General features: G+C 40.5%; 1 protein-coding gene across 2 annotated transcripts in view; it reads left to right on the forward strand.

Annotated features, from left to right (window-relative positions):
* The first annotated feature begins 124 nt into the window (after window positions 1–124).
* Window positions 125–27,259, forward strand: part of CACUL1 (CDK2 associated cullin domain 1) — a 73,085-nt gene continuing 45,950 nt past the window's right edge. For both annotated transcript variants that reach the window (XM_050959047.1, XM_050959048.1), the window contains exons 1-3: window positions 125–604; window positions 10,851–10,977; window positions 19,825–19,927. In XM_050959047.1, coding sequence (XP_050815004.1) covers window positions 280–604; window positions 10,851–10,977; window positions 19,825–19,927 — 555 coding nt within the window. In that variant the 5' untranslated portion in view covers window positions 125–279. The remainder of the gene's footprint in view (window positions 605–10,850; window positions 10,978–19,824; window positions 19,928–27,259) is intronic.

Genomic DNA, 27,259 nt, shown 5'->3' on the forward strand with positions numbered 1-27,259 from the left:
CGGAGGCCACGTCACGTGATCCCTCCTACCGCCTTTGTGGCCTGGTAGACTACGATCCCCATAGTGCCCCGCGGAGGCTCCGCTTCAGCCGCCGCAAAGTGTCGCGGCTTTGGAGCGGCGCTTTACGGCTGAAGCTTGAGCTTGCTTTTCCGCAGCTTTGCCCTGCCCTCCTGAGCCGGAGGTCCTGAGCCCTGGGATGTAACGTGCAGGATGAGAGGTCGGTTGTGAGCCCCCACCTCCCCCAGCCGGACCGAGCGGGGCCCCCCTCCCCCGGGCAGGATGGAGGAGGAGAGCATGGAGGAGGAGGGGGGCAGCAGCAGCAGCTATGAGGCCATGATGGATGATCAGAACCATAACAACTGGGAGGCCGGTGTGGATGGCTACAGGCAGCAGCACCCTGCGGGCCATGCCCAGGCCCCCCTTGGGGACAGGGCCCTGCAGCTGCCCGCGGACAGGAAGGGCCACAGGGGGCAGCAGGAGGAGGAAGAGGCCCAGATGGTGCCAGAAGCCAATGGCCTGATGAAGGGCTGTGACTCTGCAGGGGCTGCAGGCAAGGGAGGAGCCGTCGCTGCTGCCATCATCAACACCTCCACCTCCAAGTTCTGTGAGTGACAGAGTCTGGCCTGCCCCTCTCCTGTCCCGCCCCAGAGAGCTCTGCACCCCACCCCGAGACTGCCCCTGGGTCCACCAGCTTCCCACATATACACCCAGTGACCAGGGGGCCCTGGCCTGGAGTCTGTACCTGTGTCACCACACACACGCCCTGCCCCTCGCATACTCGCACTCTGTGCCTGGGGTCTCACACCGTGTCCTCGTATTACACATGCGAGTCTACCCTAACTGCCACTTCCCCACCCCCTTCTGAACAACTGGGCTATAGCTGGGACTTCACCTGTGTGTCTGAGCCACCCTTCCCTCCACTTTCCTGAGAATAGGCTGAAACTGTCTTCTCTCCCACCATGTGCTTGCCTCTCTCATTCTACTGCTTAGCTAAAACTGTCACTGTCTTTCGCTCCTCCTTCCGTTTGAACATGCACTTTCCTCCACATACCTAGATAGGTCTTGAGTCTGTTCTCAAATTGGTCCACTTCCCTGACTGTCTCAGCCCTTGCCTATATGTGAACTAAGAACAAAAATATTTGAACGGTTGACTGTGTTGGAAGTGGAAAGCATCCCTTCACACTTATGCTTCCCACTTGCCTCAGAGCTTGGACTTCTCATGCTGCCTGGCTCCTCACCTGGTGGGCAGTTGGGGCTCCAGGTAGTTTTGATATCAAGTATCAGAGGGGTAGCCATGTTAGTCTGTAGCCACAGAAACAACGTGGAGCCCGGTGGCACCTTAATGACGAACAGATTTATTTGGGCATAAGCTTTCGTGGTTAAAAAAACCACTTCTTCAGATGCAGTTGAAGTGGCGGCTTTTTACCCAGGAAAGCTTATGCCCAAATAAATCTGTTAGTCTTTAAGATAGTTTGGTAGTTTCAGAAAGGTCAAAATGGAATGTTATTTCAGCTTCTGAATGAAATTTAGGAATTCTGGTTCTGCAAGAAATCTTAAAATTTAATTTTTCATTCTATTTTGGAGCAATTTTGTTAAAAACAAAATTTCAGAACTTTCTGTGTAATGTGAATTCCAGTTTTCAGACAACTCTGTTTTTTAGGTTTGAGGGTGAAGGAACTACTGTTTGCTTTTGTGTTGTGTGGGTCTTCTAAAATATAGATATGTCATTAAAATGGTAGATTTCTTCTTTTTTAAGCATATTTGAGCATTTGTTCCCAGAGCTCCCATGAAATAGCTATGTACTAGAAGGTATGCATACCTTCACTTATCTTCAGAATTCCCTTATCCAGTACAGTACTGCTGTGTAAACTAGTAAAATGGTTTAATCAGAATATTTATGAAATCATAAGTGTTTGGTTCATTAGAACTCCTCAGTGTCATAGATCAGTGGTTCTCAACCGGGGGCCTGGGGCTTCCTGGGGGGCTGCAAGCAGGTTTCAGGTGATCCGCCAAGCAGGGCCAGAATTAGACTCGCTGGGGCCCAGGGCAGAAACCCAAAGCCCAGTTGCAGGGGGCTGAAGTCTGGGGCATTGAGCCCTGCTACCTGGGGCTGAAACTGAAGCCGAAACCTGGGCAATGCAGCTTTGTGGGGGCCCCTGTGGCATGGGCCCCCTGGCAGTTGCCCTGCTTTCTATCCCCTAATACTGGCCCTGGCTTTTATATGCAGAGAAACAGTAGTTGTGGCACAGGTGGGCTGGGAGTTTTTATAGCATGTTAGGGGGAGGAGGGGCTCAGAGAAAAAAAAAAAAGGTTGAGAACCCCATGATAGAGCACCTTGGCCTGTCACAGATAAACCTTGGTGGTATGTGTACATGGGCAACATAGATCTTAGCCTCTCTATAGAGGCACTGTGATCTGAATGCATGGCCAGGGACTCCTGTGTTTTAATCCTGGCTCTGACGCTGACTCTATTCTTGGCCTTGGATAAAGCATTTAATCTCTCTGCCTTAGTTTCCACATCTGAAAAATGGGAATAATAATTACTCCACAGGTGTGTCCTGAGGATGTTTTGAAGAGAAAAGTGTGTGGGAGTGAGGAGATGGAAGAGGAGAGACAAACCAACAGTGTTTCTCCTGCCTTCTCCACCTCAGCAGCAGCTTACTGTCTTAACCAGGGGTTCTTACAACAAGTTTTTTGGTGGCCTCAAAGTGCGGCCACTAACTCTTGCTGGTGGCTCCTCTGACAATTTTTCCTAAAATACTTAATTAACTTTAGGAGAAACAAATAAATATGCACATATACATGTGCAAATCATTGTAATTTATTTATACAGTAGGAAGGTGGTAGTAAATAGAGCTCCCCATTCAGCACACCCGGAGTGTGTCCAGGAGCGGGAGCCCCTCACCGTGCCGGGGAGCTGCCAAGCCTGTTGAACAGCTGTGGTACCTACAACAATGTAAACAGTGAGTGCGACCCCAGGCGTCGGAAGTGCCAACCCGTCTTTCTGTTCCTGCTTCCTCTGGCACTTCAGCTAGAGCCTTCCCCTGGGAAGGTGGGCTGGGAACTCACTGGCCACCGGTGGAGTCCCAGGCTTCCCGTGCCCCAGCTGGGTGGGAGCTGCCCAGGAGACTGCCCCAGCGATAGTGTGCCTTGGCTGCTTCCATTGATGAGCTGCCTCTGGCACTGGCCCCACTTGTCTCCAGAGGTGCTGCCCGGAGCCCCCAAGGAGGTTGTGCAGTGCAGGGCACCGATCCCTGCTGGCAGCACCAGCATAAACACCAAAGTGCTGCCCTTGGTAACAGCTACTCAGAAGCAACAGCTGGGTGCTGCAGGGAGGGACTGGTTCTTTGTCTCCCCCCCCCCCACCCTTTTCCCTCTCTGCCCATACTTTGGAGGCTGTCATGGCTGCAAAAAAAAAATCCACTGGTGCAGCATTTGAGAAATGCTGGTCTAAACTACTGTTCAATCGTGCAGTTTTCAGCATGAGTGCAGTTGGATCCATTGCTGATCCTCAAGGGGCAGTTTTCCAAAGGTAGATGATTTTAAACAGACTACTCCCAGGCAGCAGAGAAGAACTGACTAGGAGCATGTTAATTTCACTCTTCTTGCTCTTGCCCTATACCGTCTCAATCCCCCTGTATATGGTTTTTCCATCTCTTGATAAATTTGAAGTCGGTAACATTTGAGTAGATCCCTCCCTCTTGTTTCCTTTCTGCAAAATAGAAAATGACCGGTGGTGTACTATTAATTTACTTGCAGTGTGTTGGTTTTGTTCCTGGTTTAGTTGCAGACCAGTGTACTTTTTTTTGCCTAACTGCTCCTGCAGGCTTGTAGGGGGAGATGTTGAAGGCTGTCCCTTTTACATACATATAGGAGGTCAAATCTAGTTTAATATGTAAATGATATTCTGGTAGGGTCGGTAGACCTAAAACTAGATAGACTGGATATTGCATATTTAATTTCACGCTGTCCTCCTTTTGTTCCCATAAAAGATTTAAAATAAATTACTTCTCTGGTGCAAGCTGTGTTGTTCATCGCCAGATACATGATTATAAACCTAACATTTATAGAAGCTGTTCATTTAATAGGTTTTTTTCTGAGGTCATTAGAGAGTCAATTCATGTCGTTTTACTTAAAATATTGAGAATTTATCTATTGTGTTTGTAATCAGATCGTAGAATAATTGTAGAGAAAATGGGTAGAGCACAGTTTGCATCAACGCTCAGTGTGGCTGTAAACTGTTTTAAGTTAGGCTTTAACCCTACCTGCAAACATGGCCAATATGGGTTTGTTGCTCAGCTTAATAAATCCTTGTTTGGCGGTGCAGATAGCAGCACGCGTGATTGTCAGATATGCTGACATGTGTTTACCCAATTTATGTAAGAACTTAGTTATAAAGCATTTGGTATGTTCATTTTTCTGTGTGAACAAATACATTGATGTAGACAAAAAGTTTGAAATTTACTCTTGGGAAGCATTCGGAGTGGGAAGTAGTGGTGTGATATGCAACCGCAGAATGGATTCATAATCTTGCTACATTATGCCAGGCCGTAGCTGGGGAAAATGCCATTGGACATTCTTTTAACTTCCTATACTACTTTGTTTAAAACCAAAGGACAATACGGAATGGTCATTGTATGAAAAGCAACAATTCCTACAGGTAAACTCTTCATACAGCATATGACAGAATGTTTTCCAAAAGCATTCATTCTTAGAACTAATTTGTTATAGTTGTGAATGGTGATTGCAGGAGGAAAACTAGAGTTACTTTTCTGTTATTGTTGAATGAATAAAAATATGAGATGCAAGGTGTGCTTGGATATATTGGTATATTTGAATGACACTATCTAGCAGGCTTTTCTAATTTAGTTGGAATTCTTTCAAGTGTGCTTTGCAGTTGCCTAGAATGCAGTTTCTTCCAAGTGGCTCTTCCTGATCTGCATTACCTAAGACCTATTAAATAGGGCTTGCACTGTGGCTGAGAATAAACATTTACATTACTCTTGGCACTTCTGGATGATCTTGCAGGAAAATGTGCTGGTTGCTTTCTTGCTGAAAAATGAGTCAGTTCTGCCATTGGCAATATGGAGGCCCTGTGCAAACCAGTTTCAGTCAAACTTTCACCTCTCTCATTTAACACTGCTGATGAATCTTTCTGCATTTTCAGCTCTCACCCTCTCTTATGCTGAGTTTTCTTTGTTTTGGAATAATGCACTTCACAAATCCACATGGACTGTGAGACTTTTGTGAACTAACCAAAAGACACGAAACATCTGATTTAGCATTTAGCCATCATGACAGTTTGCAGACACTGTTTGGATGTTCTCTCTGAGAAGGAGTGGGTCCCTATAGGTGCTTTAGAAACTGTAAAAGCTCTGCTGTTGATTGCAAAGTCATCTGAGCATAGGTAAGGTTGGATACGCCTTTGGAACTGATGAAAAAGTTTCTTTAAATTTCTGTAGAGCCGCAGAGACCAGACCCATAATGGTAGCCACAAGCTGATGTGATTGGATTTTGTATCAGGGAAGCCGCAGGATTCTGTTTGAAGATAATGGTGTTTCTGGAAGAATTCTTGAGTTTTCACAGTGTGGTTTAGGGTTGTGTTAGGTATTACTATTTTCTCAATATGATTTAAAAAGTGTGCTGTACATCCTCACATCAGAAGTTTGGGATTATTCCTGCTAAATTCTCTCTCTGCTGTCATTTTATTTTTGTTGTCTGAATAAATGACAAATAACCCCTTGTCAGACCTTGACATGCATAGGCATCCTTGGCAATTAGGACACAATATTCCTCTGTTGTACTTTCAGATGTATAATTAATACCAATAAGTAGGCACAGGTTTTTTTTCTACATGGATACATGTAGCTATTGTTGGCTCGCTTTTCACATTAGACTAATCACCTTGCATTAATGTCCATGTTAACTTTTTTTTCGGTTTTCCTTTAAAATTTCTTCACTTAGTGGATCTGTGAATTTAAATCTGTCTGGAAAAGAGTGTTTGGAGACAGAGTGCTTCAGTCTTTTTTTAATTTGTTGCTTTGTGCTATACAGGAAGTGATGTTAGCATAAAAAGAACTCTACAGCTTTCTTATCAATTTCAAGTTTATTTTAATGACAATTATTGATTGCCCTTTGCTGTTTTTTTGGCATTTAGACGGCTTCTGAATGAAGTTGATGTGGAAGAGTTCGTGGAAGGCCTGGAACTTGAATATTTTTTGACTATATTTCAATTATGACCATGACATTGAAAATCCTAGTTGCAGTACAAAACCCATCAGCATTCTGCTTTTCAACTTCAATAGACGACATTTAATTCAGTGGGACATTTGACTTTAGGCTCTGAAGAAACTGAATTTCTGCACTTTCTGAGATGAGCACTAATTCCTTCTATCTTGCTACTTTTCAGATCTTGGCAATGTTTACAATTTACCTGGGAAGAATTGTTTGCTTTACTTCTGTCCCTTCAATCACCAGTTTTCTGCCACTTGTTTCAACAGTAGTCATAATGTGTCAGATAAAATCATACAGTGATAGCTGGTAATTGGTAGTTTGCAGGATTGATCAGCGGCTTTCACGTTTACTGTGGTTTGAATGTGAAATAGCCACTGGATGATTTCAACACTGAAAAAATAAATAAAAAAAGCTTGCCAGATTTATGTAGAACCATGTTATCAGCTGCCCTTTGGAGAATTGTATAGAATTTTCTTGTAATATTTTAGAATGTTTTCACTTACAGATTGAAACTGGAACCTAACGATGTTGGTGTTTTAAAAACAAAATAAAACCCCAGGCCCCCTACTTTCAAATATTTGCGATATTCATAAACAAATGGAAAAAATACAAATAATTCCCCTAAGAACTCACTGAGTTGGTCTTCCCACCCTCCACTCTGCCCTTGCTCTCGATAAAACTGTTTTTGCACAGTTTCGATGTTACCCCCACAGACCTGATCATCGGGCCGTATTGTGCTAATTCAGCATTTGTTCTGTGTTAGTAGGCCTGAGTGGGAAAGAAAGGGATGTGAGGTATGTGAGAGCGAGAGTTCTTAAAACTCTGGAGTAATTTTTTTTTTTTTAAAGAATAAAATGAGCAGGAATTGAACAGTTTATAGTCCTTGGACTGTTTGATATATAAACATTTTGGTTGGCTTCAATTCAAAGCTGTGTGGTGGCAATCAAGTGCACTTTACTCCTGAATGGAATAAATAGTGTTTGTAATAGCTTTCTAATTAAAATCTACTACACAATACTTCCAAAATCCATAGATTCCAGCCAGTTAATACACTGCAACTGCTACTTTTATCAGAGGTTTATTTATAAAAGTGTCACTTTACCCTTTCTCTCTTCAGGACTGAAACTGAATAGGTTTTCGGGATTCTAGTGCTTAATTCTTTGTGATGCCACAAAAAAATTGATAAGAGCTTATCACTCTGTTTAAAAATTGATTCCATTTAGTTCCAAATTAGTTCTTAGGTCACTCATTTTCTTTGTCACTATAGCTTAGTTAATTACACTCAAATCTACGCAAGGATTTGGACTAATATTTAGTGTTGACTGCATGGAGGCATTATCTTTTGGGTGAGACTTTAAACTAAAGTCTCTTTTTCCTCTGGTGACCAAATGGACTTTAAATATCCAAACATTCTTTTTAATAAAAGCAGATTAGGCTGTCCAGAGCTACATGTAAGGTATTGTTGAGAATAGCTACCCAGACACTGGACTGCTATGAGTTTTAGGGCTAGATCCATAAAGCAGTTTAAGTACCTAAATGCCACTTGGAGCACCTAAATCCAGAAATTAAATCCTCCTAACCCCTAGTCAGCTGCCACATAACCATGTAGGTGCTTACATTCTCACTGTCAAGTTCCCCTGGCTCCTAAATTTCTGTTGCTGGCCATGTGCACAGCTGCCTTAGTCCTGACACCACTGAGCAGCTTGGTGACTAAGCCCTGGAGGATGCTCAGACTAAATATTTCCCTCCCTGTCTCTCCTGGAGGGCCAAGTCCTGTAGGCATGCTCCGAGGCATCCTACTGGATCAGGCTATGCATAAAACTCCAAGGAGAAGGAGGTGGTGTCCCTTCCGCACAGTAACCCAGTGGTTAGGGCATTCGTCTTGGCTGTGAGAGACCTGGGTTCAAGTCCCCTCTCTGCCTGATTTCAGGAAGGCTCTTGAAGCTAGGTTTCCCACCTCCCAAGTGAACACCCTAAGCATGGGTGTGGGTATTATTCTGTCAAGTTGAAGCTGTTCCACTTTGTATAAATTACTTATATTCATTGTGCCAGAGAGAGTGAGACTGATTCTCCAGCACAGCGGTGCAGGCATTCCCTTGGGAGGTGGGGACTTGAACTTGGGTCTTATGCTCCAATGACTATTTAATTATTTATATTGCTCTCCTCAGCATTTCCTGTTGGCTAGCTTAGGTGGCTCCCCACTCATCTTGCTGGCTTTTGTGGATTCCATTCTTAGATGCCTCACTCTCCCCAGGCATTGCATAGGGAGCCTGGGTGCCCAGCTTGGGGCCATGGATTCCGTTAGGTGACAGGGCACCTAAATGTTACATGTTGTAATGCTGAGCTTGTCGCCTTTGTGGCTCTAGTCCTTAGTGTCATAGATAACTTTCACTTCACAGATTTGCTGGAGTATAGTGGCCTGTTGTCAGAATGAAGGTTTAGGTGTGGCTAAGGCAGGTTACAATACTCGATATGAGTGCTACATACACTGCTGAATGTCCTAAAGCCTCTAGTGTCCATCTATTTGTAATGAACAGAATGTATAACAAATATTAAGCAAGAGTGAACAGATGGTTAGTTTTGCCAAGATGGGCTGGCAGTGTAGCTTTGTAGAGTTACCCAGTCGGCAAAACTGCTGAATCTGAATTAAATGCTATAAGAAGAAATATGCAAAGTGCCATTCTACTGAGAAATCTTTACAGTTCAGTTCTGCTTCTGCTGCTGCTGTTCAGATACTTGCCTGACTCACACCTCTTTCCATGCCCTTTGTATCTTCCTTTTCTTGTGTTAGCACCTTCTTTCATGTTGCATGTTTTGCCTGAAATTCTCTCCCTCTTGTTGCACTAAGCTACCACGCTCCCTTCATTCAAATCCCAAACTAAATCACGTTTAGTTCACTAATCCCATCAGTGTAAATCCACCAAACAGATAGTGATGCTACATTTAGAAGTGTATTTAAAATACCTTCATAGTTTGACTATATCCCTCTCCAAAATGTTATTTGAATTAGAATATGAGCTATTTGGAACTGGAGCATCTCTTCTTCTGTTCTGTACCGCACCAAGCTCCCTGCTCAGATAATAATAAACTTTTGAACTGATCAGTTCAGATTTGGTAAGAAGTATGCTCTATATTGTATTGTATTGACTATCTGGTGTCTTTGAGTCAGTTGGAACTTGTGTTCAAGCTCTCTGAGAGCAAGAGCTAGCAGGAAAAGGTGTTGTCCATTCTAGAATTGTTCCATGGGTAGTTAATCAAGCTTGCTTGTCTGAGAAGAGAGAGCGAGCTTTAATTTCAGAGGTTAGGGGCTTGACTGTGCCTTTGTGGATACACAAAGTGTGTTGGGAAAAAGACACAAGGAACAAAAGTGGGATGGTGGTGGAGCTTAGTAGTATATTTAGTCTTAGGTACTTATGTCCCCCATTACCATAATATCTGAGTGCATTGCAATCTTTAATGTATTGCTTCCTGCAACATCCCTGCCAGGTATGGGTGTACTATGCCTCTCTTATAGAAGGTGAACTAAAGCTCTGATAGATATAGGGCTTGTCTACATGGCTCCTTACTTTACAACCCAGCCAGTGGGAACTAATGTTCACCAGTGTGCTGTGCAGTAAGTGGCTCATAAGGCCCCTTGCTGGCATGCACAAAAAGTTCCCTAGTGCATGTTAATGGTCTACATCAACACACGCTAGGGAACTTTTAGGGTATGTCTACACTGTTTTAAAACTGGTGGCAGTGAGTCTAGAGACTTGGGCTCATGCTATGGCACTAAAATCATCTGCGTAGATGTTCAGGCTGGTACTGGAACTCAGGCTCTGAAGCCTGGGGAGGGGATGGGTTTCAGATCCAGAGCTCCAGCCTGAGCCCAAATGTCTACACAGCTTACATTTAGTGCTGTAACATGAGTCAGTCTGTAGACCTGGAATCTGAAACTTGCCACAGATTTTGAAACACAGCATAGACATACCCTGAGTTTGCACCAGCCGGGTCCACATAGGCCAGTTAACACACAATATGCTGGTGCACATTAGAATTCACACTCCACTTAGTATGGACTAGGGCACCAAGTAAACAAGTCCTAAATTGTAGCTGCGTTGACCCATGAACCTTGTAATCAAGAGAGTTGATGGTCTCCTTTAACATGGTGGTTGTTTGCATACCAATTGATCTGAGAAACTGTTGCTCCCAATCTGCCCTTGTTCTTCTGGTGTGGAGAGCTTAGTGTTAATCTTTAATTCTGGTTTCCAACACAGTTGCATAATATGTTATATGCCAAGTCACTGAGCCACTTTCTGTTTTGTTTCATTTTGTCATTATTGGAGCTTCCAGGATGGTGATTTTTCCCTTTCACAGCAGAATCGGTAACTATTTTTTTGGAGCCACAAAACACTGACTTAGCAACCTTTCCATTTCTGTAAACATCAGATACAAATTAGAGTATAACCACTGTTATGAAAGATGGGTGTATCCCAACAAAGATTAAATGCAGTTATTCATATGAAGTTCTTTGCCTGCTTATCAGGTGTGATCTTAAATTGCTGACAGTTCCCCAGCCTCTGAGTACCTCTGCTAAAAGTGCAATAAAACACAGCTTTGTCTTTTTTTCTTTATAGTAATGAATGTTATAACCATTGAAGATTATAAGAGCACATATTGGCCAAAGTTGGACAGTGCCATAGATCAGCTTTTAACTCAGAGTCCTGGTGACTACATCCCCATCTCCTATGAACAAATATACAGGTAAGGAAACCTTTAAGCACTACATAGCTTCCTTTCAATTGAACGTATGTAGAAGATCCTCCCTTACATGCTTTATATATCGTTGATTTTGTCTATTATATAAAGTGCAATCCATTTAGTACTGATGTGATTAGAATGGGAAAAAATAAGCTGTCCAAATACTCTTGCATCTCCTGTCGGGGAATATATGCATTTATGTGTGATCTATGTAGATCAAAACCAGGATCACCTTGAATAAGTGAAAACTATAAAAATAAAATACGGTGTCCTCACAGAATTTTGATATAATACACCCAGAAGTGTGTAACACACCATTAATTATGGCAGTTGGGGGAGGCGTTATTGGAAGAAGTTGAGTGAATGCCTCAAGTAACCTTTTAGGGTATGGTTACACAGCAGAAAAATCCCCACCTTAACAAGTCTCGGAGCATGTGTCAACTGACTTGAGCTTGTGCTTCAAGGCTGAAAGTAGCAGTGTAGACATTCAAGCTTGGGCTGGAACCCAGGCTCTGAGACCCTCTCCTCTTGCCAGGCTTCAGAGCCCAGGCTTCAGTGTGAGCCGAAACGCCTACACTGCTAATTTTAGCTCTGGAGCATGAACCAGAGTCAGTTGACCTGGTCCTGAGTCTCACTGCTGCGGGTCTCTTTTTGTGGTGTAGACATACCCTTAGAAGCCTGATCCTGCAAGGTGCTAAGAGACTCCTCTAGAAAAGGATTAGTGATTTATATTTCTAAACCTGGGATGAAAGGGAGTTTTTGTCTTGTGGGTGACAGCAATTCAGGGAGTTGGAGAAAAGCTGGTGGGAGGAGATGCAGTTGCTTTTATTGGGTAAGGGGCTGACTCTTGCTAGTGACACCAGCGGATTAAAGGCACCTTCCATGTTCCTTAGCAGAGGACTGGGTTCTAAGCATGGGTGCCAGGAATGCAGTCCTATTTCAGCTCTGTTTCATGGGGCATGTGGCCTCTCAGCTCTTGTCTACTGCCACCACTTGGACATAGCTTTCCACTTCTCCCTCCCCATTTCCCTAAGCTGGATCCTTAGGAAAAGGAGCCAGATGGGGAAAATTAAATTACTGCCACATTGCATCTTGGGCATTACCTGTTGCTGCTCTACTTGTTTAATAAAAAGTATTTATAATTTTTCAATAATTACAAAATTAATCACCTCTACCCTGCTCTCCTCTACCCCGGCCCTGCACTTAGAAAATACCCTCATCAGTCTCTGGACTGCAACATCTGTATCAAAAATTAAGAGGGATAAGTTCACTTTAATTCATTAGATGGTTACTGAATCTGCATTCTTCAGAAGTAACAGATGTTCTCCTCATCTAGAAATCTCAAATGAGCACAAAGCAGCAATAAAGACAAGCTTAGCACTTACCAACATTGACCTATGAAACAATAGACACAGCAAATCCAGACTGTTCCACCCGTCCAGATAATTAGACTAACTCTTTACTCCTTTAGAAATAAAAATAATTTGTCACAATCATAAAATGAATGATCTGTTTTCATAAGAAACTAATCATAAGGATAAATAATTTTAAATTTCTCCCAAAGATTTTAATCTCAGAAGCAACAAATTAGTATTCAGATTGTGATAGTGCTACAGATCCCAACAGAGATCAAAACCTTAGGCCTTGGCTACACTGGTGCTGCACAGAGCTGCAACTTTCTCGCTCAGGAGTGTGAAAAAACACCCTCCCTGAGTGCAGCAAGTTACAGCGCTGTAAAGCGCCAGTGTAAACAGTGCCCCAGCACTGGGAACGCAGCTCCCAGCACTGTAAACTAATCCTCTCGGGGAGGTGGAGTTCCTGCAGCGCTGGGAGAGCTCTCCCCCAGTGCTGGCGCCGCGATCACACTCGCACTTCAAAGCGCTGCCGCGGGAATGCTTCCACGGCAGCGCTTTGGAGTTTCGAGTGTAGCCCAGCCCTCAGTGTTCTAGCCACCATACAAACACATAGTAAGAGACAGTCCTTGTCTCACAGAGTTTACAAGCTAAATAGGCAAAGTAGACCAAGCATAGGGGAAAGGAACTGTATATTTTTGTATACTGAGACACAGAGAGATGAAGAGACTTGCCCAAAGTGTTGCAGGAATTCAGTAAGAGAGCCAGGACTTGAATCCACATCTCTTGTTCCAGTTCAGTGCCTTAACCAGAAGACTGTTTTTCCTCTCCAAATCTACAAACAGCTGCACATCTTTACTTTTCTCACTGTCTGAGAAACAGATAGGAAAAACAAAGACCTTCTGGACCTTAAAACCTAAGGTGTACTAAATAAAGGAGCCAATCCTCCTCTCTCACACAAAGTAGTTTAATAAAGTCTGCCTATACACTGATTATTTTTCCTGTGTCCCTGGGGAGTTAAACAGAACAGAAACAATTTGTAAAGAGCATCTCTCAGAGGAAGAAAATCTGAGGTAGATGGATCAGTTGTAGTTCTAGCACTTTTTGTAAGATCTCTTTAAATCTAATGAAAAATTAGAATTTCGATCACTGTTGTTAGAAAATTTACAAATCTCAGATTATTTTCCATTCAGTTTTCTTTTAATTGTTCTATCTGGGGAGTTGATAATCTCTCATTAAAGTGTGGGACTGTGCCAAAAGAAACAACAGTCTGGTAGAAAACTTTTTCAGCTTCCTTAGAGTAATATCAGAGTGGTGATGACTCAGACTCAGCCTGCAGTCGGGAAGTGGAAACAGGATCTGAAAATGGGAAATAAGTTCTAAAATAGAAACGTTCAGATAAAAACTTCAGCACACAAACCTATATGCATATACAAACATTGCTGTCTAACTAGAGCTGTTTGCTGTTTAACTATGTAAAAAACTGCAGAAATTCAGGGCAGGAGTAAATATAGCAGCAATTTAAAGTACAGACCTGCAGAATGTCACGTAGAACTTTGTAAAGTGACATACTATTTCAGATGAATCAGTCCACTTCATGTATTGTGAGAGTGGCCATATATTATGCTGTGTCTGAACAAATAAATCCCACAGCCATGTGCTGTCTTTATCTAAATGTAGGTTTAAGAGGTCACAAAACCAATCTCATTAGTCTTATTCTATCTCCGTCTCGCTTGATCCAAATTACTCTGTTGTTTCTGACATTAATGTATTGTATGATATATTTCTACCTGGTCATTCCCAGTACAGTTATTGCTGTCATTAGAATTTATGCTAGACGATTGAACTCCTCAGTATGGAGGAGTAAACATGAGAAACTATAGGGAGTTGAGTTGAAAACCAAATGTATGTAAGAGGATGAGCAGCAGTTTCTAAAAAGAGACCTGTTGGATAGGGAGGTAGCAGTGTAGGTGGCCACTGGAGGAGACCTTGAAGGGGATGGACAAAATGTGTTCTATAATTAAAAAAAAAAAAAAAAAAAAAAAAAAAAAATTGTCATGACTTTGTAATATCTCTGAAGGAGCTATTAGTCTGTCATGATAATTCTACCAAAATGCCTCTTCAGTGATCTGAGAGCATGATATAGTTACTGAGTGTGCTTCTCTTTTTTCTCATCTGTGAAACTGTGAGGTTAATTCTTAGCATGTCACTAGTGTTAGAGTTCTTGGAGGTCTTATCCTATGATTCAGTGTGTGATCCATATTACATGTTTATTGGCAGTGTTAGCCTCTGCTGAGAGAGGGGAAAAAAAGCAAAGGAAGGAATTGGAGAGTTGTGTACGCCTGAGGACATTCTGTGCCAAAAAATTAAAAATTCTGAAACAAAAAACAAATTTTGTGCATAATATTTTAAAATTTTATTTGTCAAATAAATGTGGAGGCTCCAGCATGGCATTGGGGAACACAAGATGCTGGGTACACAGAGGTGGGAGATCACATGTGCAGCTCTTCCCCCAGGACATAGACTCAGCGTTGAGGTTGCACCGAACCCTGACAAGTGCAAGGACCGGGCCTGCCCCAGGGCACTACCCCTCCTTGCCAGGTGTGGGCAGGCAGGCTCAGCAAGGCAGGATCCAAGTGTGGAGGGGCTTAGTGTCGGGGGATTCAGGTATGGGTTGAGAGGGTTCTGTGTGGGGCAGTTTGCGGGTGCGTGCAGCTTAGGGGGGTGTGCGAGGGGGGATCTGGATGCACAAGGGCTTGTTGGGGGGGTTCTGGGTGCAACAGTAATGGGACTCTGTGGTGGGGGGTCCAGGTGAAGGTGATTGGAGCTCATCATGGGTGTAGGGGGGGATAGAGTTCTGCAGGGGGCTATATGTGTGGGGGGCTCAGTGGGCAGTCCAGATGCTGGGGCAGTTGGGCTCAGTGGAGTAGAGATCCAGGTGCAGATGGTTGGGGCTCGATGGGGTGGGGATCTGGGTGCAAGTGGCTCATTGGGTGATCCAGGAGAGAGGGAGTGGGGTTTGTCGGGGGGATTCTGAATGTGGAGTGGGTGAGGCTCAGTGGAAGGTTCTGGGCATGAGGGTGTCTGGCTGCATGGGGGTTGGGCAGACGGGAGAACAGCTCCCTGTACAGGGATCCCTCCACCTGCAGATGAGGAGCGATGGGTGCAGGTAGTAGGGGAGGTGGAAAGGGGGTTGGCAGACTTCCCACAGTCGGTGGAGACATATGGGGGTGGGTCTGACCCGGCTCCAAATGCCGTGCAGGGGAAGAGGAAGTCCCATCCTCCCCATTCCAGCCAGGACTAGCAGCTGAGCCTGGTGCAGGATAGGAGCCACTAGCCGGGTCTTTCCCAGTCCCACCTCCTGCCCCACAATGATTTACCTCTCTGCTGGCTGCCCTGGGCCACTGAAACATACTGCTGGGGAAGGTCGCTTGACCGCTCTTGTGCTTCCCTTTGCTTCCCTGTCAGAAAGTCATTTTTCTGTGGGGAAGCAAAGAAATCTGCGGGGGACATAAAATTCTGTGCATGTGCAGTGGTGCAGAATTCCCCCAGGAGTAGTTGTAGTTGAGATTTTGGCACTTCAGCAGAGGTGTAGAGAAGGTTGTTTATAGTTTGGCATTAGCTTGTTATAAATTTGTGTTATAGTAGCACCTAGAGACCTCAATTGGGATCAGAACCCCATTGTGCTAGGTACTGTACAGACACACAGTAAGAGGCAGTCCCTGCTGCAAATTGTGTGCATTCTAAATAGATAAGATGGACCAAATGTGGGGAGGAGAAACAGGCACAGAGAAGTGAAGTGATTTGCCCAAGATCATACAACAGGTAGTGGCAGAGACAAGAGTAGGAACCAGAGTTCCAGTCTGCTCTCCTATCCATTAGTCCATGTTGCTTTTCAGTACTAGAAGGATTAGTATTAGTATTAACTTTCAAAAGAGCCAAATTCACATAATTAAAAAAAAATACAAGTTGTATTAATATAACCGCAAAGGTTTTTGGTAGGGTGGATTGATTTTTAAATCATTAATTTAAATGAAGTGGGAAGCCTTGATTAAAATCAATGATTTAAACCAACTTTTCCATTTGTGTTAGTTATTTTCTAGAGAGAGGTGCATTCTTATTAATTAATATAACCATTAAAACATGTTGGTTTACAACTAAATGAGCCTTTATGCTAGAATTGGTACATCTTTTTGCTACCAAGGAAGCACAACTGTATACATTTATAACTATATATTTACTTAAGGAAATGTATATTTTAATATTTTCAGATTAATAATTATATATTTTTAATTTGTTAGAAGATGGAGAATGACCTACTGATTTACCAGATAATTAACTTTTTTGCTCATGATTTGTGTCAAGTTACATTAAGATGGTAACTGAAATTTAATTAAACACATGAGTGTTTAATTAAACACATAAGAGTTACTTTGATTAAACAAAACAACTTTAAATGTTTTAGATACATAAACTTTTCTTACCAAAACATGTTTTATGTTTACAACTAAATGATTTATTAAACAAAGGGATAAACTATAGTAAATATGCCTAAATTAAAGTGACTGAAGCTTATGTTCCTACTCGCCTAAGTCTCTTGAAAATGACGTCGAAGTTACATAGGCTTGATCTATTGTGCCATTTTTTAAACGCTTGACCTCAAAAGTTAGCTATTTCTCCCCTGATTCTTTCTTAATATAGAAAACCAGCCTTTAACTCAAAGTTTGATTAGAGGCTCGTGGATTCAGCATATTTATTTTTTTATTTAAATGTTTTAGGAGATTATAATTTTAGCCCTTAACATATTTTGTATTAAATTAAAATTTCATTTTAAACAGGTTTATTGTTAGAAAAATTTATAGTTTAAATAACAAAATAAAAAAATCAAATTTAAATAAAAAATCTGATTTTTAATTTTAAAAAAAGAGAGCTGTCGAGCAATTACAAATTAATCATGATTAACTGCGCGATTAAAAATTAATCAGTATTCATCACACTGTTAAACAATAGAATACCATTTATTTAAATATTTTGGCTGATTTCTACGTTTTCAAATATATTGATTTCAATTACAACATAATACAAAGTGTACAGTGCTCATTTTATGTTTATTTTTGATTACGAGTATTTGCACTATAAAAAACAAAAGTAATAGTATTTTTCAGTTCACCTAATACAAGTACTGTAGTGCAGTCTCTTTATCATGAACGTTGAACTTACAAATGTAGAATTATGTACAAAAAAAACCTGCATTCAAAAACAAAACAGTGTAAAGCTTCAGAACCTAAAAGTGCGCTCAGTCCTACTTCTTGTCCACCCAGTTGCTCAGACCAACAAGTGTTTACATTTACAGGAGATAATGCTGCCCGCTTCTTGTTTACAATGTCCCCTAGAAGTGAGAAGAGGCATTCACATGGCGCTGTTGTAGCCAGCATCACAAGATATTTACATGCCAGATGCGCTAAAGATTCATATGTCCCTTCATGCTTCAACCACAATTCCAGGGGACATGCGTCCATGCTGATGATGAGTTCTGCTTGATAACGATCCAAAGCAGTGTGGACCGTTGTATATTCATGAGTCAAATGCCACCAGCAGAAAGTTAATTTTCTTTTTTGGTGGTTCGAGTTTACAGTTTCCACATACGAGTGTTGCTGTTTTAAGACTTTTGAAAGCATGCTCCACACCTCGTCCCTCTCAGATTTTGAAGGCACTTCAGATTCTTAAACCTTGGGTCTAGTGCTGTAGCTATCTTTAGAAATCCCACATTGGTACCTTCTTTGTGTTTTGTCAAATCTGTAGTGAAAGAGTTCTTAAAAAGAACAACAGGTGCTGGATCATCATCTGAGACTGATATAACATGAAATATATGGTAGAATGTGGGTAAAACAGAGCAGAGGACATACAATTCTCCCCCAGGGAGTTCAGTCACAAATTTAATTAACACCTTATTTTTTTAGTAAGCATCATCAGCATGGAAGCATGTCTTCTGGAATGGTGGCCAAAGCATCAAGGGGCATATGAATGTTTAGCATATTTGGCATGTAAATACCTTTCAGTGCCAGCTACAAAAGTGCTATGCAAATGCCTGTTCTCACTTTCTGCCATTGTAAATAAGACACTGTAAGTAAGAAGAGGGCAGCATTATCTCCTGTAAATGTAAACAAATCTGTTTGTCTTAGCGAGTGGCTGAACAAGAAGTAGGACTGAGTGGATTGGTAAGCTCTGAAGCTTTACATTTTTTTTGGTTTTTGAGTGCAGTTATATAACAAAAAAAAATCTACATTTATAAGTTGCACTTTCACAACAAAGATTGCACTACAGTACTCGTATAAGGTGGATTGAAAAATGCTGTTTCTTTTATCATTTTTACAGAGCAAATATTTGTAATAAAACATAATATACATTTTAATTTCAGTTACAACACAGAAGTCTCTCTCTCTCTCTCTCTCTCTGAAAATGTAAAAAAAATCCAAAATATTTATTAAATTTCAATTGGTATTCTATTATTTAACAGTGCGATTAAAACTGCAATTAATTCTTTATAGTGATTACTTTTTTTGAGTTAATTGCATGAGTTAACTGCGATTAATCGACATCCCTAAAAAAAAATCAATTTTTATCCACCCTGTATTTTGGCAAAGGTAAGCTGTGTCTAATCTTCAAGACGTTTATGATTAGCTTAGGGCATATTCTTGCTGCAAGTATTGTATTTGTTTTATTACTGCTTAAGTATATTTCTAATGTGTAATTTTGTTGCCATGGGGGAAAATAAAATCTTTTAAAAGAAGAACTAATGTTGATGATTTGACTTAACTGCTCATTTTAGGATTTAGTTGGTTTAAGGTTCCATTTATTGCCTCCTGAATTCATGTTACTGTGGAGATAACAGTTTTATGTCAAAAGTCTTAGACCAATGATTGGCAATTTGTAATATGCTCTCATTCTAAGGCAGTCAGCCAAGTTTTATCCTTGGCAATAAATTCTGTAGCTTTTGATGGTTTAAAACAGATTTTTGTGCATTTTTATTTTTATGACTGGTTGACAGTGCTGTATATCTTATATGAATTCTAGAAGCAGAAATCTTTTAAATGTATTGGTAATTTCAGTGGAAAGATTTTATTATTAAAGTAACTTGAAAAAATCGTGAATTGAGTATGTGAAATGGTAACTTTAATGCTGTGTATGGAAGGAGAAACAGTCAAAGTGTACTGTTGACAGAATTACCAATATACTTAGAAATGCAAAATTACTTCCTAGATAGCATTAGGTTCTGATCCTGCCCTGAGCTCCATTATGGTGGGTCTTCATTGAAGTCAATGGGGATCCATGCTGAGATTTCAGGACTGGGGCCTTAGTCATTGGCTTAGTGTACAAGCTGTTAAAGTGTCATCTTATTGCCTTCTAAGTTGAGATTTAAAGCAGTATTTTAAATGTTCACTGCCCTCCATTGCAAACTGTTGTAAATTCATCATTGTTCCTATATTTGTTTCTGCAGTTGTGTGTATAAATGTGTATGCCAGCAGCATTCGGAACAGATGTATAGTGACCTAATAAAAAAGATAACTAACCACTTAGAGAGAGTCTCAAAGGAGCTGCAGGTAAGAAGCTGCACAATCTAATTTTGTTGTTTTCCTGGGATCTACCATTGTACTGGAACCAGCATTTAGGAAGGGGTTGCTATCAAGATTAGTGCCTGCAATTCAGGAAATTGATATCTAATTAACAGACAGAGATTTAGACAATAGCACAATCGTAGGAAAGTTTAGACTGTATAACACTGGTTTAGACTTGGTTCATATTTGGCAAGTTGTCATTGCAAGCATAAGAGCTGAGAGTTAATAGATTTTAAAATGAAAGCTTTGATAGTGGAAATCTGAACATAATGCAGACGACAAATGCATCAAACAGGTGCTTGACTCAGCTTTGCTCATCTAAAGCACACAAGGTCACTTACAATCCACGTAGATCAGAAAGTGGAGACCTTTGTGCATATTAAAAGAAAAAGCTTGGTGAGTTATGTATGAGATGGTAAAAAGTAGGTGTAAATTGTGTACCGTTAAATACAAATTCTTTGAGATAGAGACAAATGTGCATTTTTCTTACCTATCCCTAGATGTCAGTGGTTTACAGCAATCATAATACAGCTTGTGTGTTCCTATCACACTCTGCATTTCTGATATTTGTACAGTGTCTGTCATCCATTTCTTTTGTGTGTTGTGTTATGTTTGGAATTTCTAACATGGAAATTATAATGTAGCATTCTCCAAATTGTTATCACTTGGTCAACTGGAAGTCTAGGGCAGCCGGAAGGTTTTCAAACAGCAGGCTGAAAATGGAAAACTATAGCTGTACTTTTATTGCTATGCTGTAGGTAGTTCTGTTCTTGTTTATTTCAAGTGAATGTTGCACTGACATTAGTTGTTAACAATTAAACTAAAATTACAACAGAGTCATGTAATTGACTTTAATCACTTTTGAAAACTGATATTATAGTTACTTGCTGACTTAAAAGTCAAGCAGTAACACAAAACATATAGGAGTCTTCAAATATAGCAGATCTTTGTTTTCACTTGGTGAAAATATAGTACCATGCCTATAAACCTCACTTTTTTTTTGCACAATGCTTCAAATTAATGATGGGGTTTTTTGCTGCTTTTAATTAAGATCTGTTTTTGGTTTTTAAATATAAATGAACACATCAAAATATGTAATAATGTGATCATGCTGATGTTACTCTCATCTAAATTAAGGCTGTAAGCATTTTGGGGCAGGGGCTCATTCTTTGTCTACTGTGAACTGCCTAGTACACCTTTCTGTGCTGTAAAAGTAACCAAGAAATAAAAATAATTTCCTTACAATGTCTTCCATCCCCACATAAGAGCCATCCCAGCAGTTCTACAACATTAGTTATAGTTACTGGTTGCAATATCTAGAATTAAGTATTCAGCTCAGGTCCTGCTGAATTGGTGCTGTATACACGTTTTTGCTTCCATTTATACGAGAATTGACAATCATCGCACTGGTTCAGCAAGTCCTCCTAATTCCATCCTACGATGCAATGCTTTGTGTTCGGAAATTTCCTAAAAATCCCTTGCTCCCTGCTGTAGTACTGGCTTCTGAGAGAGTTCCTTCAGGAATTTAAGAATTTACTGTTTTTAAAGGCGTTTGTGCATGGACGCACTAAATTCTTCTTCTAAAAATAGCTGCTATAACCTATTGCAAGAATAAGTGAGACAACTATTTCGTGCAGTCTCTGTCTTTGCAACAGCTTCTTTGCTTAGATTGAACACACCTTCTGACAGGTGATAGAATTATTATGGTATGATGTAATGTCATGACCTTTGACTCTAGCTATAATATTTTGTTTCATATACAACAAATCATATAATTTGGAACGTGCATGGGCAAAGATTCCTCACTTAGCCTGGGTTCCTACAAGAAAATCTCAGTAGAATAAAGAATGGCCATACTGAGTCAGACCACTGGTCTATCTAGCCTAGTATCCCCGTCTTCTGATGGTGGCCAGTGCCAGGTGCTTCAGAGGGAATGAAAGAACAGGGCAATTACTGAATGATCCGTTCTCTGCCTTCCAGTCCCAGCTTCTAGCAGAAAAACTAATTGGCAATAATTCTAGTAGGCAGTTTTGTCCGTGTCTACTAGGCCCATAGTTGCACACTGGCATTTTGGAGAATGCTAAATTCTCTTGCTAAAACAATTCATTTTTTTTTATGTACTCATAATGAGGGAGGTGGGACATTTTGGTATTTTAATCATGCCTTCTTATTTTCACAGTTAAACTCCGCCAGTTTATACTTGCGTGTTTTCAAAATATATCTTTATACTCTCTAATGTAGAACTATACATTCACTAAGTGATCAAGAACCAGTTTAAAGATGTATTATGAAATAAAACTGAGCATCTTGGTTTCTTGTTAGGACAACAGTCTTGTGTTTTTTCAGCTATTTTTATACTTTCCAAAGTATTTGCAAAACTGACTCTTGGGGAGTGACATTTCTGCTGCTTACCCTAAACTCTCTTATTTAACTGAAAAAAATCTGGCTTAACGTAACATAAATCATTGTCAGTGTCTTCTTATTTTGGTTTAGTTTCATACATTAAGGAGCTGACTTAAACTGAAACAATGTTATCCAGCTTTAAATTGGTTTTAAGAATGTCCATACAGGAATTTGCACAAGGTTTAACTAAATTCACTTTTTAAAAAGACGTTCAGTTTAAACCACTGCAACTCTGTTTAGAACAGGCCTTAAGTGTTAGATTATTTGTCAGGTATCTATCTCTGAACCTGTCTGGGAAACCTCTAGCACACCATTAATGCTATACAAATAAATAAAAATTATTGCTGTTTAAATCTCAAGATTATGGAATGTCGTATTCATAAATATAGTTCTAGCTTTAACTTCAGTGGATAGAACTCCCTGTTGTGGAATGGTTACGTGTAGTTCAACTCATACATAAAAGCTTTCACACTGTAAAATGATGGAGTGTGTGTGAAAGGATTCTAACACTCACAACTTGAGGTGATGTTAAACAATTTGCACTGTGGGTCTGATTGTACAAGTTCTCTGCAGGTGAACTCACACTGAATTCATGAGAGCTTTGCTCACAGAAGGTTTCCAGGATTGGACCTTGAAAGTGGCTTTAGTAAGCAGAGGATTTTGTGCTATACGACTGTCGTGGGTTCCCAATCTTAGCATAGTAAGCTAGTAGCATTGTACAAAGATTTTTGCCTGCATCAGCCAATTTCAGCTGCCTCTCCTTCAGTTTTGCTTGCTGTAATCTGCACTGGAGCTTGGGTTACTCCAAATGACAGTTTCACAAAGCAAGTTAGACTGTGTACAACTCAACTGTAGGTGGGTATCAGCGGAGTACTGGGTCCAGAGCAGACTCATCATAAAAGGTCCACTTGAACACCTATTGAAATAAATGAAAAAACATCTGCTAATTTTAATGAGGGCTTGCTTGTCTCAGAGTGCAGATCAAAGCGTGAAATTGTATCTAGTAACAGGTACCAGATGTGTGAGTGGGACAGGAATTGGTGTGGCATTTATAAAGGGAGACATGGTTGGGGGTATTTGTAGCTGCTGCATAGCATGTAAACATTGTTCTAAAATACTAAGCAAGATGGTTAAGTTTTAAAGTAAACCTCTACCTCGATATAACGTGACCCGATATAACATGAATTCGGATATAACGCGGTAAAGCAGTGCTCGGGGAAGGGCTGCGCACTCCGGTAGATCAAAGCAAGTTCAATATAACGCGGTTTGACCTATAACACAATAAGGTTTTTTGGCTCCTGAAGACAGTGTTATATTGAGGTAAAGGCGTAGTATCAGTTTTTGGCAATTTTTTGTTGCCGGCTGCCAGTCTGGCACCAACCCTCCTCTTTTTCAGTTTGGCTTGGAACCAGCTATAGCAGACTCTGGCAAATGAGTAGGAGCAAATAAGACCTGGAGGAATACAAGGATGTAAAGAAATTGGTCAGGAATGTAGTTGCAAAAGCAAATATATTCGAAGAACTTTACACAAGACTAGGAACAAAGACTTGACACAAGCATCGGACAAAGGACTAAAGATATAAAGGAAGTGAGGTTCGTCAAAGATGAAACTGGTGTGGTGTTGGCTGACGGTAGTTGCATAAAGATAAATGGAGAAGGTATTCTGAACATCTTTTAAATGAAGCAAACCCAAGAGAGCAAGGCAACTTTGATATGATGAACTTAGGTGTAGTGGAGCCTATCACACCAATCTACTGTGGTTGGAACATTTTTTTCCATGCCTGACTGAAGATAACACATTTACTTTTCCTATAAAAGGGGGATATTTCAAGTTTTTAAAGGACTATGTGTCATTTAAGTTGGAGCAGGACAGATTGTAGTCTGGAAACTACCTATTACTATCTAGCACTTAAAAATTCTTAAGACATGTAGTATTTCAGTGCATAGATGGCCCACAGCACGGCAACTATTCTACAGTACTGTAGCTGAGCAGACAAACGCTTGCCTAACTGGTGGGATTTATTAGGGATAGATACAGAAGATGGGGCCTTGTACAAGGTGGTAATAGTATAATTTTGTGTCAAGAGAGTGGGTGATAATTGAAATGGCAGGCTTGCAAAATGTCATCTCAGCAAGCAGAGTAGTTAGCAGCAGTTGTGTAACAGCTGCGTTAGAGAGCATCTGTGTATAACTAGTATGCCAGAACAAACTAGTCATCCTCACATTGAAATTTCTTATTGGGAACACTGAACAAAAAAAGATTGTAAAGCTGTCAAATATCTGAACATAATGCTTGAGCATTTGATATCTCCGGACAGGCTTTTTAGTTTTGCTGGTTTCTAGTCTTATTAACACCTATCCTCTATCTGTAGTGGGTTTATCACAGAGATGCTTTTACTTGACACAGTTCCTTCTAGACTAGAGAGTATTTGTCCCATGTACATATTCTTTTGAATACTGCATTAAGGGGCCAGTTCACCGTCCATTGAAGTCAATACAAAGGCTTAATGATTTCAGAGGGGTTGAAAAGAGCCCTAAAAATGCAAGAGGAAATGGTGTTTATAAACTTAGAATCTTTAGCTTTCCTAATGTCCAGTATTACTCCTGGTTATCAATTTGAGATTGATGAAGTGGTTGCTAGCCCACGAAAGCTTATGCCCCCCAAAATGTGTTAATCTCTAAGGTGCCACAGGGACTCCTTGTTGTTTTTGCTGGTACAGACTAACACAGCTACCACTCTGAAATTTGAGATTTATAACTTGTACTGTAGATGGCAGTAGAATCCAAATAAGTTTAGTTGCAAAGTAGCTTAGACTTTGCAGAGGGCTGTATTTTAATTTTGACACAGGCAGCAGTTCTGTCTAGAATGAATACTGCTATACTAATTGCAAACTAAAAAAAAGACCAATTAACTTTTTTTCTTAACATTAATGGATCACAGCCACTTCTACACCCCCGTTAAAGTTACAAAACATACAGAGTACAATGTATTGCGTCAGTATTCATTGCCTCCCGTCTCCTCTGTTTCAAATTGATTGCCAGGCTCCCACTTCATACATTCTTTGCTGGAGAAACTACAGTGTAAAGGGGTGGATGTAAAATGAATGTACAAGGCTGAATAACACTTCATTAGGTGACACTGAAAAGTTAACAGAAACAGAATAGGAAAATATTGCTTAGCTTGAAAGAGTTTATTCTTGGATATCAATAGTAGGGTGGGCTGGTGAGCAGCCCAAACCACAAACAGAAGCCAAAGTATATTTAATTAAAATATATAATGTATGTGCCGCTTGTCATAGATCATAAACTTTATAAGATAGGGACTGTCGTCCCGTTTGTGGAAAGTGCCTACATTTTGGGTGCTACTAGAATTCAAATAATATTGATGTAGTGGGAGGAGAGAGTTGAGCACAGGATGGCTTCCCAGCTGCTTATACTGCCATAGGGGTTCTCACCTCTCTGATCACCATTTATTGGAGTGAGTGGGTCTGTTGAATGGCCCTTCTCTTTCGGGTCCTCTCTGTTGCATCTGTGGAGAGACTTTGGGCCAGGATTTCTTTGTCTTATCCCCCCTTCCTTCCAGCTAATAGGCAGAGAAGGTGACTGTGTGCCCCAGTAAAAATGGAGTATGCTTATTGAACACTTTTCCTAAGAGCCAGATTGCATGTGTGAGGTGAGTGGGCTGAGCAGAATTTCAGAAATGAGGCAGCTGAAAAATGGCTAATTTGTCATTCTTTAGACATTAATAGAGACCTCCTTCCGGTCTGTCTAGGCAGAGGGCTTGTGGGGTTCCTTTGGCTTGGCAGCCCTGAGTTCAGTTTTCTGATGGACTTAGTCCCAAAAAGCTGAAAGAACTAAATTTAATCTCATAATTTTTAGTGGATATTTTGTTGGAAAAACTTAATCTTTAATGGATGTGGCCATGAAAAAAAAATCAACACATCTATTTCTGTTGTAGAAGCTTGACAGATTAATTTTCCCAGTGTGAAAAACAGCAAAAATTAATTGCACTTGTGGATGTGCCTAATTAGACTGTGACAGTGAGAGACGTGATCATTCCTGGTATTGCACTTACGTAAGTTGCTCTAGTTGGGGAATTATTTGTTACGCTTTCCTTTTTCAAACTAGTAGTCAGAATTTTATTAAATATGAACGTCTCACTTTGAAATCACTAACTTGAAGTTATGTTGGTCATTTACTTTTCATCATGATTCTCTGTAACAGAGAACCGTCCCTACTTCTTATCAAAATGGGTTTATTTAGTAATTTTTTGGTAATGTTTTATCACGTTGCTCTAATGGCTTGCACCAGGTTTTAAAACTGTATGGAAATAGATGTGTGGTGTTCTAGCAGTTAATTGTTTCCTTGTGGTAATCTTTAGCCATGATGCGTCTGTCAAGCAACTAGCTGTCAAACTTGGAAACACTCTATGCATCCACCTTAATTTGAATTTCCATTTAGTATCTCAGTTTAACGAAGAGCCATATAAATAAGAAGCTAAATTCTTAAAACTACCAAATAATTTATTGTTAGTGTTTGTTTGGAGTCAAACACTGATTATTAAATTATAAAATTTAGTTATAAAGAACTTTTTTTTTGCAAATATGGGACCTTAAAATTCTAAAGTGCAAGAAAAGCATCTCAAAATAGTATGTCTAGGTAACGTTCATATGAAAAGGTCATCGCGTCTATCTTTTCAGTTACAGCCGTATACATTTCTAAAAATCGTCAGAATTAATTCTAGTGCTAGGAAGCCAAACCTGGCGTAGCGTAGAATTATGCTAATGAAATTTTGGCTGTTGTATGTCTTCCGCTTTCAAAGCGTCTATGCTCCGTCCCTACCCCAACCTTAGAACAAGTCTCCATACGCTGTCCTAAACAGTCTTTTCAATCCATGAAAACAAGAGTTTAATC

The sequence above is a fragment of the Gopherus flavomarginatus genome, chromosome 6, assembly GCF_025201925.1.
Source record: "Gopherus flavomarginatus isolate rGopFla2 chromosome 6, rGopFla2.mat.asm, whole genome shotgun sequence".
NCBI classification, from domain to species: domain Eukaryota; kingdom Metazoa; phylum Chordata; order Testudines; family Testudinidae; genus Gopherus; species Gopherus flavomarginatus.